Source organism: Agrilus planipennis, unplaced genomic scaffold (assembly GCF_000699045.2).
Source record: "Agrilus planipennis isolate EAB-ADULT unplaced genomic scaffold, Apla_2.0 scaffold7, whole genome shotgun sequence".
NCBI lineage: Eukaryota > Metazoa > Arthropoda > Insecta > Coleoptera > Buprestidae > Agrilus > Agrilus planipennis.
In genome coordinates this window covers 1,555,974-1,568,566 of record NW_020439340.1, presented here as the reverse complement: position 1 = coordinate 1,568,566, position 12,593 = coordinate 1,555,974, and the positions used below count along the sequence as shown (strand labels likewise).

The window sequence follows — 12,593 nt, the reverse complement described above, 5'->3', positions numbered from 1 at the left end:
ATTGGAAAGAATAGGAGAACAGAGGACTCTATGGAAGTCAATAAAAAATAGGCGAGATAGGTTGGTAGGACACCTTCTGAGGCATGAAGGTCTAGTCAGAGACATATTAGAGGCAGAAACAGGAGTTAGGAGGGGTAGAGGTAGACCTAGATCAGAGTACTGTTCGCAAATAGTTAAGGATGTGGGTTGTTCTAGAGGGAAATGCGAAGTTTAGCTCAGGATAGGAAAGAGTGGAGGTACGTGTCCAACCTGGTCTTAGGACTGATGACCTTATGATAATGAGGTATCCCTAGCGTTTCAAGGGAAGTCTATTGTGTCTACTGTATACATCTTTATATTTTTGTCACTATTCCATCCATATAACTCAAAATATACCATAACATATATCATTTACAATCTTCCTCATGGAAAAAATTTAAAATTTGCTTGTACTTTCAAACGCAATCTCTAACAACGAAACAAACACTTTTCTTTATATGTATGTATATTCTGATTTGAATGGTTGGAAGTGATTAAATTAGTAATAAAAAAATAAAAAAATCATCAACTCGTTTTCTCAAACATTAAATCATCAATCAATAAATAATTAATTATTTATAAAAGTGTAGCTTTTGAAGTAAACGTTAATATTCTACAATTGTTTCCGATTGATTGCCATTGTACAATAAGGGCAAAAAAACAGTACATTTATTGATAATTCAGTACATTTACCTTTTCAATAAATAATTAACCCACAATCGATAATATATTTACCATGTTGTAGCAAATAAATGCCTATTCTTTTTGATTACCAAAAAACAACTTTACAAAATTGTACAATTAGGGCAATATTATGAAACAGATTTTGTACAAGCGCTGGCGTGGTGATTCTTTAGATTTTATTTTATTTTTCCAATTTTCCACAACTCTTTTCAACTTTCGTATGTGGATTATTTGATGGCACTTTCGAACACCATTCCCTAGATGCAGTTTTATCACTGAATTTCCTAGGAAGCAACTTTTCCATTAACTTTATGTCTCGCCTATATACGAACACGTATTTTCGAGGAAATTTACCTTGAGCAATAAAGTTTTTCTTACTTTCAGTTATTCCGCCGATTTTGGAACTACAGTAAATATTAGACGAACTTATTAAGAGTTTCAAGTATACCACTAAATATAGTTTTATATATTAATTCAAAATATGAGGGAAGATAATCATCAGGATGTATGGAAGTTGGTGTAGCTATCTCCTCTGATGATACACCTTTAAAATGTCTGATTGAAGAATTAAATAACCTTACGCACAGTTTAAATACATTTTTTTAATAAACACCAAGAACACTAATAGTGGTTAATATGAAATATTATTGTGAAAATTCATTTCAACGGGTGTGACAACAGCAACAAATATTTTTCTTCATTATTAGTGGATAGAAAATCGAAAATGAATTTTCACATTAATATAAAAACCGGGAATATTTCGATGTCTTCCAGTTAAAATGTCAAATTTGGACGGGTACAGCTATTAAATAATAAAACGTTACTGCAGCAATGTATTGGCTTAAATATTTATGTGCATTTTGCAGGCATGTATTGTTGTAATTCGTATCAATGAATTATTAAACGAGTCAAGGTGGGTATTATGTTGTTCGTGACCATTCATTTATCAGTCACGAGGTTCCATTTTCTATTTGATTAATGTGAGGATTAAAATACGTACAAACCAAATAAATTTTGCATTCAGTTATCGTTCAAAACGCTACTATCAATTGGCATTGTCAGAAATTTGTTAATGTTCAATGTTTGTGTGCATGTTTGTTTGGTTGTCCTAAATAATTTTTGGAATACAACAACAAATTGTTTTCTCATACGATAGCCTACTGATTCAGCAAGGATTTAGAATAGAAAAAAAATATTTTTTAAAAATAAATCAGTACCTAAATTAATAAATAAATTGATTAAGTTCAGGAAACTGTTTTATAGATTGTAAAAACAACGAAAGGCATAAAAACTTACCAAGTGTTCGGAAGACGATTGGCCTGCTTCTGTATCGCTTTCCTGCCCAAATAGCAGAAACTGTGAGGTGATACTGGGTGTCCGCTTTCAATCCTGTTAGAGTGAGAGCATCCGAGTTACCAGCCACTACAGCAACCACCCTGTAACTAATAACTCGGGTCATTGTAGCAATAACTTATTCAAAGATCGATAATGTTGTTTGCGTTTGAAGGTAAAGTAGAGAAAGCAGAATTCCAGTAGAAGGAAGAAGCAGACAATGTTGGAATATTGACATTCTTCAAGATATTATTGTGGTTTTTATTGAATTGAAAAGTTTGTAAATATCATCATCAACTATAGTAGAATCAATTTTGGAAGACGAGGTTGCGGATGTTGATGGTGTTTTTTTTTCAAAATGCATCAGATGCAAGGATCTGTCTTTCGTTTTAAAAACGCTAATGGAATGGAAAGCTGATCCCAATGATTGGGAGCTTTATGTTATAGTATACTTGTTCTTCATTTAATTTTAAAATGAAAATAAACGGCTGTGTATTATGCATTGACGTCATTATCAATTTTACATTGGAAAGCGCACAGTTTTAGAGAAACTGTTTGAAATGAAATGAAGTTTAGAACAAGGACGTCTTTTAAACCATTTTGTTGTGTTAAGGATTTGGTAGCACAGCTTGTTGAATAAACTTGCAAATTGAATTCACGCACTTTGCTCAAGAAACCCGTATTGAATTTCATTATCTAAATCTGGCAAAATCTACGTCGAAATTAACTCAAACGGTTTAAACTGATCCAAGGAGACGGAATTGTCCTTATTATACGTTAAATTCCAACACCCTTCCTTCTACAGCTTTAGAGCTTTGTTTGATTAGATATTATTAGTCGTCTGATTAAGGCGGGTCATAAAAAGTTAGTTCAAAAGACACATGGATCAAATTACAGTCACTTCTGGTCTTATCATTTGGATATCTCAATTTTTCATATTAACAAGACCAAACCAAGACCGAACGAACAAGACAAAGACTAAAACTAAGACCGAATATACAAGACCAAAACCGAATACGCTAGACAACAAAACATTATTACCTCCGATGGATTTATAAGTCAGACTATTTTAAGCAGCTTTAATATAATATTTTCTTTAGTTTGATTTATTAGATTTTAGGTCGTCAGTCCTAAGACTGGTTGGACACGCACCTCCACTCTTTCTTATCCTGAGCTAATCTTCGCATTTCCTTAAGACTAGAACACCTCACCTTCTTAACTATTTTACTAACAGTAATCTAAGCTAGTTCTACCTCTACCCCTTCTAACTTCCGTTTCTGCCTCTAATGTGTCTCTGACTAGACCTTCATGTCTGGGAAGGTGTCCTACTAACCTATCTTGCCTATTTCTTTTCGACTTCCGTAGACTTTAATACTAAATATATAAAAAAAAACAAACTTTGTTACTGTTTAAAAAGAGGAATCTACAGGAATGTTCTCGGAGTATGTGTTCTTTCTTTAACACATGGTTGAAATTTAGAGACAAACTAATTTTTTTCGACTTTTTTACCTTTTCTGAAGTACCATGTACTATTTTCTTTGCTAAAAGGTCAATTTATGCGTTGGAAGACGGGTAATTTCTTTAGTTTTCACTGCTATCGTCACTATTTCCTTTAAATGCCATGACAGAACATTTCAGCATTGTGTCGGCAAATAGAAAAATTTATGCTTAGGATTTTTAAAAGTATTAGATTAAATGAGCAAGTCAAGATTTAACACGCAAGACCAAGACGAAGACCGATACTGTATCAGCAAGATCAAGAGTAAGACAAAGACTAAAAGTATTTGAGTAAGACCAAGATCTAATAAGCAACACCAAGACTAATACTAAGACTGGTTTTGTATTTGTTTTCCTTACACTATTTGTGAAATTTTTCCCGGATATGTTTATGTTTAAATATCGTCTTTTTGTTGCAAATTTGGAAAAATTATACAAAATATCTTCATAATAACCATTTAGATTAGCTACTAATTTTTCAGAGTACTGATAGAGTCTATTATCTGTTGACGTTGTTTAAAGTTATATCCGGAGATATAAACATTTGTTATGTATGCTGACGTGTGAAAAGCATGGCGAACGAGAAAATGATAATTTACATATAAATTGTTACATCACTTTCTCTTGATGGATTCAGAAGCTAGTTCTACTTCTAAATCTTATTTTACTATCCACGGGAGATTTAAATTTAAAAAATAGAAAACGAAAATTTTCCAGCCACCAAACGTACAAGAGGCTTTGGTTAATTAAAACCGCGGCTTGCATATTTCGCGTATTACAATGAGAGGAAAATCTGACATCAAACTATTTCATTTTCTTCGCAGCTTTTCCTATATGTATGTACATGAAAGGAGCGACGAATAGATTTCAACTCCAATACAGACTTCTTGTCTATTTTAAACGTGCCTATTCATTGAATTTTGTAAATAAATAAAATTTCCACAGCTACTCACCTAGCACCTGTTGGCTTGTAAGTCACGTCGTACTTGTCTACGTTATCAACGGTTGTTGCCCAAGAAACTCTAACCGACGTCGGTGTGAGAAAAGTGACGGTGATATTTTCTGGAATTCCAGGCCCAGCTGGCATTGATCCTGGAACAAAAAGAAAGTGAAATAGGTACCGTATTTTTCGTAGAGGTGTTAGTATTTATATGCACGTATATGGGGGTTGTATATAAGGGAAAACATCAGTAAAAAGATACACTGATGGTTTACACAAACTTTGCCCATAACTCGCAAGGTGTTTTTCTTAATATTTTCTACTCTAAAATTTTTTCATCACGATAAAGTAGGAGCAATTCTGAAAATTTATTTTCACACGCACACTGTTCAGAAATAACGTTTGGGTAGTTTTAAAAAGATTAAATACATATATGAGGGTTACATTTTTATACGAATTGTCACCAAAAATGCGAGGACATTAAGTAATTGCGAATATTTCGTAGTTAAAATTTCAACCCTTCTTGCCAGATAATCTGTATAATCCGATGGAATGACATCCCAACTGAACCCAAAATAATTGAAAAAATAGGCTCCAAGTTATAAATGGTCAGTTTTATAAAAATCATTATACAAACGATTTATGCTACAATTTGATACTACGTAAATTAAGATAGTGATACTTACAGCTTTATTAAAATGTATAAAAAAAAGTGTTAAGAATGAATAAAATCAAAAAATCTAAATGTAATTTATGAAAGAGGTGCTTCGCAATATCATACGTAGTAGGTAGACGTCACAGCAGTCATCTATATTTAGGTATAAAAGGGATGGTTTTCCCTTTGGGGATGAAATGGCCTACTTTCGAAAACGTACTAGTAATATAAGTACTTGGAAAAAATAACAAAATTTCTTGACTTTAACCGATCAATAAACTAGCAGACTAATAATTAAAACTACTTTATTCAATAACGAAGTCTTTATGTTAGAATTTACTTACAGCAATGTAGCTAGATAAAAAATTATTTGTTTACTATTAACCAATAGTTAAGGGAGATAGATTAGTGCCTTTTTTATTTTGTTAGAAATAATAATCAAATAGTCATTATTAATCATGTTTTCAATCATCAATTTCGAGACTCCAAAAAGCTAGGGATTTCTCATAAATTGCACAAAAATATATTTTTGTTTGTTTCATTGTTGTAGATAGGTAGGTTATCGTACCGAATAGGCTGGGAAATACATAAAATATATATACCTACCCATTATGTCATAAATGCTGTTCCCTTTCCTTTCTGTAGTAAACTATCATAAAAATATGCAACTGTAGATTGCTATAAGAATGAAACCCTCGGGGAAAGCAGCTAGCATGGACGTTCGCCTTATCAAGTTAAAGTTTTGAAAACAGAATTTACGTAGTACCTTGTTAGTAACGTTCAAATTAACTGTAATTTTAAAGAACCAAGTTAAAAGAGTCCAAAAAAAAGAACGTAAATTACATCCTGGCCGCGTCACAATAATGAGATGCCTTTTAGCGTCGTTTACTGAAATAGCTTTTTGAAAAATTCCTTTGTTTCCAAACTCTTGCAAACAAGATGCATAATTGAAACAAAAGTACACCCGTTCTATTATATTTCCACAGAACAGAACAAAGAAATCTCCAACAAGAAATTTTTGTAATTCACGTGAAGATAATCAGTAAATATTTAAAACTCTAACGCAAAAAAAAACTAACCCTCTTTACACTGCAAGGATATTCACCGCTTTCACCAACGCTCTGGATTGTATTAAGAATTTCCTTTTTGTTTGTTTTTAACTATTTAACACTAAATAAACCCAAAAACTATTTAACACTTTTTTAGAACATTTTAAAAGTACTTCATTTTTCACGGTTTCAAAAAGTGACGAAACATTTTCAACGGATTTCTAGCATTTAGAGTATATTTGGTTAGCTAATGTTTTGTCAAATCATATTCATAAAGTCGTCAGTCCTAAGAATGGTTGCACGTTTACCCCCACCTTCTCCTATCTTGAGCTAATCTTCGCATTTCCCTAAAACTAAAATATCCGACATCCTTAAATATTTGGAAAACTGATCCAATCTAGGTCTACCTCTACTTCTGCTAACTCCTGTTTCTGCTTCTAATGTATCTCTAACAAGCCCTCTGTTTTTATATTTTTTATAATACCTCCTCATATCTCGTTCTTCCAGACTATTCTCATCATTCGCCTGTAACACCAAATTTCGAGGGCTTTTAATCTTTTCTTTTCCGCTGCGAGTGCGGTCCATGTTTCGCACCCGTACAGCGCCGTGTTGCAGACATACACTTTTAACAATCCAGTTTGAATTTCTATATTAACCGTTCGCGGGCATAGAAGTCTCTTTTTTTCTTAAACGCGATTCGACCCTGTGCTATCCTCTATTTTATATTTTTATTATCGAAAATTAGCCACTTCATTTAATTCTTCGTCTATTTATTATTATTTACTATTTTCTGTGCAACACTAATCTTTTAACAGTGTAACTCCCGCATCTCCTGAATGTCGAAATATACCTACACATAATTTAATTCTAGGGAAAATTAAAAAGAGTTTGACCTTTTAAAAGTAATTATGTAGGTATACAGTGCCTATATTAAAAAGTTGTGGTAAATGCTTTTGATACTACGAAGGTTGCACATTAATTTTTAAAAGTAGATTTGCTGTCACGACCAAGCGCGATACAAAGCATTAATATTCAAATTTTTGCTAACTACATTCAAACTAATGCAAGAGTACAATAATACAATTAAATTTTTAACTACTGTTTAACCTTAGCAAAAGCTTAACTAGATTAAAATGCAAATATGTGTTTAAAGTTGAAGGGACTTCAATAAAACTTTAACCTTTTTAATGTTTAATTTATACAGTTTGATCGCCGTATTGGAAAGGGCTACAATAATCAGTTAATCCACAATAGCAGGCATTTACCTACAGTATTCGCGTTATAAGTTGGCAGGATGGAAATGCTATATTAGGTTAGGTTAAGATGTATGACCCTTAGGAAAATAGAAAAATATCTTACCTGCAGTAACTGCACTTTGTAATATAGCAATTGCAGCCAATAAGATCATTATTAGCCTAAACCAGCTGATGATGCCAACTTCAGCATGGCGCCAATTTCTCTTACAGGTCTCCGAAATTAAAACCTTTCCCCTGATATGATGTTAGCGACGATTAAGTGGACAGAACTGAAACAAGAGACAAAATACTTTGTCAAACAATTTTAATTGTACCTACATATTAAAATGTATAGTAACGATAATAACAGAAAGCTAACGTCGAGATGCTATGTATTACTGTAACTCCTGAAGAAGTCACAAAATTGCGAAACAGTAACTGTTAATGTAATAAAAAAGTGTGAAAATTATAACTAGGGTTGTAATTTTACATTAATGTCAGTAATATCTAACAAGTACATTTACATTCAATTGGTTACAACTGCACTACTAGGTATATAATTTATTGCCTTTGGTATAAATTTTTTTATTTTTGTGATATGGGTTTGCTTAAGAATAAATAATACGATGCTATAAATTTTAATGATACAGAGGATAATAAGGACCATAAAGCATCCCGCGCTTTCTATTGTATTATATCCTAGGATAAGAAAACTGGCGTAATTTATGATTAATACACCTTTAATTAACCTGCGTATAAATTTTCGTTTTCATCCCTTATTTAACGTAAAGAGAGGAATTTTAACGTTTAATGCGATTCGAGAAAATTAATTAAGTACATTGTATTTTAAATTTTTTGCTTCGTTACTACCAATTATTAACTGTAAATCTTCATTAAGCTTAATAATAATATTTGCAAAGTACATCTTTTACATGAGTTGACAGAAATTTTCTACGGTGCGTACGTAGTAATTCTTCCTATTTGGAGTAAATTTAAAACTAAGCCAAAAAACTCTGACTAAATCGATAAAAATTAAGGGTTAAACATTAAGGATTGGGATTCTGTTCGAATAAGTACGTAAACAAAATTAATAAGAACAGTATAAAACTTCTTGTTCAATAATTTACAGAGACCATCAAACGTAGATGGCGATTTCGATATCATCAGCACGCCACAGACAATCTCGTTAAGGCACCGACCGAATCGATCTGGATACCTCAGTAAGGCCTTTGTCTGACAACATATCAATCATGTCAACTTGCTTTTATTTGGTAGGAGGTTTATTGAGACTGTCTATGGCGCGCTGATGAGATCTAATCGCGATTAACGTCTGGTAGTTTCAATAATTAACCTACCAGAAGCTTATAATGTAATTGTGCCTCTATATCATTGTATTGGAGACCAGAATGTAATCGCGCCTATTGTATAATATTGGAGACCATACAATTACGTTATCATATTTAGTCCCCTAAAGGGTTAACATTTGAATTTCAAATACGTAGAAGCAGGTACAACAATGTCACAAAATGTCTAAAGTCTAAACACTGATAAAACCCACATATGTCGGGGAAGCACCTACTTACGCGCTATCTATTACAGCATAAAATTTTAACGATATTTTTAGCTTTGCGGAGCAATGAAAACGTTGATAAATCCGAAACGTATTTAACCTTTCTTATCTGTTTAGTGGTAAGCACTGAGGGATACATGCAATTAAAGTGCTATGGAGGTTTTATTGTGTTTTATGGTCAGGACGGGATGGTATGTTCGAATGCGAGCTGTATTTTTCATTTGATTTGAAACACAATGGCGAAGAAAGACAATCTGTAATAAAGTGAGTTCTGTGGATTTAAGGATAAGCCTTAAGTCCTTAAGTCAAATGGCGTAGGTATGTAGTAGATATATGATCATAAAAGTGATTTATTTCTTCATTCATCTTCAAGATGTTTCATATGTCTACTGATGTAATAGTTAGGTAGTAAATATGAGTAGGATTGAACTGTAATTTTTTTTGTTAAAACTAATTCGACTTAAATAATGTAGGTAAGTATTGGTTTTGTTATATTTCGTTTTAAATTCAGTGGATTAAATATATCCTTTATAGTCAAATCATCTACAAGATTTTCATTTTATTTTAATATTATTTTTACAATAATCACTACATAGTATAAAACAAAATCGCTTTCCCGCTGTCTGTCCCTATGTATGCTTAAATCTTTAAAACTACGCAACGGATTTTGATGCGGTTTTTTTTAAAAGATAGAGTGGCTCAAGAGGAAGGTTTATATGTATAATACATGTATAATATAGTAGAGAAACACTGATAATTTTAGAGGTTTCTAATGTGATGTCGTAAATAAACACATTTTTTGCGCTTACATTGCAAACGCTGGCTGAACCCTACGAGATAGATCAAAATAATGTACTACAATATTGTACATCTTAAAAGGGTCTACAAAAAAGTCCGGGATGGTATATGTCTATCTCTTAGGGATAACCCACAATAACCATTTTTATCCTTTACTTTTTATGAGAAATAATGACTTATTTACGAAGCGATTGTAAGCAATACAGCATTAATTCTTATCCAATTAAGTACCTTAAATACATTCTGCATTTAATATAGATCAATATGTCCCTTTACAGCATCTAATTTAAATGAATATTTTCGAAGATATTACAGATTTAAAATGCAGGGACATAGCGGTTGCGGCGGTACCGGCCGGTTTGTATTGTCTAATGACAAAAATACTGTGAATGTTGTATATAAAGACATTCTGCAGTATATTTAGTATGTTTAGGGGGTATCTTTTGAAGATTTCCCCTTTTCGATAATAATCTAAACAAAACAAAAATATATTTAGTGTCAGCATTGCACCCGTGCGAAGCTGGGGCGGGTCACTAGTTTTGTATAAACCAACATTGAGTTGTCTTTGCTTCAAGAAGAAACTGACGCAATTCATTTTATATTACCTCTTTTGGAAACAATTTCCACTTTTTAAGCTAGCCCCGCTGATTGGATTCGTTTCAAACAAAGGAAGTTCGTTTCTAATTCCGTAAAAGTAATTAATTCAAATGTAGCTTATATAGTTACAAATTTAATAACAATTCCGCAGTTGTTCACATGACACGAACCTAAATACACATGAAACAATGCGCAGTAAGCTGTATTCCATTACTATTTAATGAATATTCATTTTAGCACATACATGTATCTAGGTTTATAACTAAACACTGTACATACATACTGTATAAAGCCCTTTCAACTGCTTAACTAGCCGTTCGTTTTGTTAACGTTATTGATTATAATACTAATGTACTAACAATGAGCGTGTAGGATTTTAAAGAAAAACACAAAGAAACGAAAAAGATAGGTGTAGGTACACAATTAAACTACAGCGGTCAAACTTTTAAAATTTACTATAGGTTCTAGTATATAATATAATTGACAATTCTGTATAAAAGGTTTTGACAACCGAAATGTCGTTTTAAGTTTGAGATTGAGACCATCTATAAGCAATTGTAAGAATAATCTTTATTATAATTAACCATGAAGTTTTGGCAGGGAATGTACTAAGTGAGTATCCCTTTGCTGATCCAGAAAATTAGTGTTGCCCTAAGGACATTTGCAAAATTTTTTTGTAGAAATTAACCATCAAAAGGTCTTCACTCTAAAGAATAGTTTAATCTCATCTACATGCAAACAGTTATCAAATCTAGGTCTACTTCTACCTCTTTTAACTTCTATTTCTACTTTTAATAAGTATGTTTCTAACTTCTTTACCTTCTTATTAACTTCTCCTACTTCTTTTCTAATACTTCCACATTTCTAACATCCTTCTAATTACGCACAGAAGTATTTTCTATTAGCAAATGCAATCCGACCCTGTGCTATTATTTGTTCTATAACTAGCGCCTTTTCTACCCTTAGCTATCCGACTCCCTACATATCGAAAGTCAGTGACTTCTTCCAGTTCTTTGTCTCCTATTTTCATATTGGTTCAATGGAGCATTTAAGAGTAAATATTTTGTTCTCGGAAAAAGCTTTGAATACTTAAAAATAAGGTTTGTCGGAAGTGATTTAGGCTACCTTTTCCCCGGGTGAAGTCACGGAGTATTGATATACGTATGTATGTATAAAATATCACAATAAATTCACGATCATTTTACAGACTTCCACTATTCTGTGTTCCGCTGTATCTCCTAGGTAATAGTATTTCAATGAATCTACATACACTAGTTTGGAATATGCAATAAACGGGGAGTAATTGGATTTATATCAGATTTCTAGGCTTCTGTGGCAACGGGAAGTAGGAGACGCAAGTCAACGGGAGCTTATTGATTGCAATTGTTGCCAGCTAGACATGGAGTTTTGTATTTCTCGTAATAAACATCAATATATTACTTACTAGGGTCCTGCTAGAATTTAAAGTGCTTAATATAGTTTAATGAATTGTGTATTTACATCGTCAGTCTTAAGACTGGTAGGACACGCAACTCCACTCCTTCCTACCCTGAGCTAATCTTCGCATTTCCCAAAAACTAGAACATCCCATATCCTTAACTATTTGTGAACAGTACCTAATCTAATCTAGGTCTACCTCTACTCCTCTTAACTCCTGTTTCTGCCTCTAATGTGTCTCCCACCTTCGTGCCTGAGAAGGTGTCCTACAAATCTATCTCGCCTAATTCATATTGACTTCCATAAAGTCCTCTGTTCTCTTATTATTTCTAATATCTCTTCATTTCTAATCTCCTCTATTCACGATATCCTCATCATTCGCCTATAACACCACATTTCGAACGCTTCTAACCTTTTCTTCTTCGCGGCGCCCACCGTCCATGTTTCGCACTCGTACAGCGCCGCGTTCCAAACATACACCTTTAAAAATCTTTTTCGAATTTCTAAATTAACCGTTCACGAGCATAAAAGTGACTTCCTTTTCTTATATGTGGTATATTTTATCCACTACATTATTATCTATATTTATATCTATACGTACTGAAAACAAAACACCATGGCTGTCAAAAAGTTATGGTTTTAAATGTATATGATTTTCAATTTTATCAACAATATTAATTGCGAAATTTACAAACGATTTAATGGATTGGAAACGGCAATGAAAGAGATTGTTTTTAGAGTATAAACCATGCACGTAGATATTGATTACATTTTTTAATTA

At 32.6% G+C, this 12,593-nt stretch overlaps 1 protein-coding gene across 5 annotated transcripts in view; it reads right to left on the bottom strand.

The window, feature by feature from the left end:
• The window catches only part of LOC108734196 (tenascin-R), a 190,977-nt gene that overhangs the window by 39,495 nt on the left and 138,889 nt on the right, over positions 1–12,593 (bottom strand). For 4 of the 5 annotated variants that reach the window (XM_018465636.1, XM_018465634.1, XM_018465638.1 and 1 more), the window contains 3 exons: positions 7,535–7,700; positions 4,485–4,623; positions 1,999–2,144 (listed from right to left, as the gene is read on the bottom strand). In XM_018465636.1, the coding sequence (XP_018321138.1) occupies positions 1,999–2,144; positions 4,485–4,623; positions 7,535–7,583 (334 nt within the window). In that variant the 5' untranslated portion in view covers positions 7,584–7,700. The remainder of the gene's footprint in view (positions 1–1,998; positions 2,145–4,484; positions 4,624–7,534; positions 7,701–12,593) is intronic. The other variant, XM_018465637.1, reaches the window with a different exon arrangement.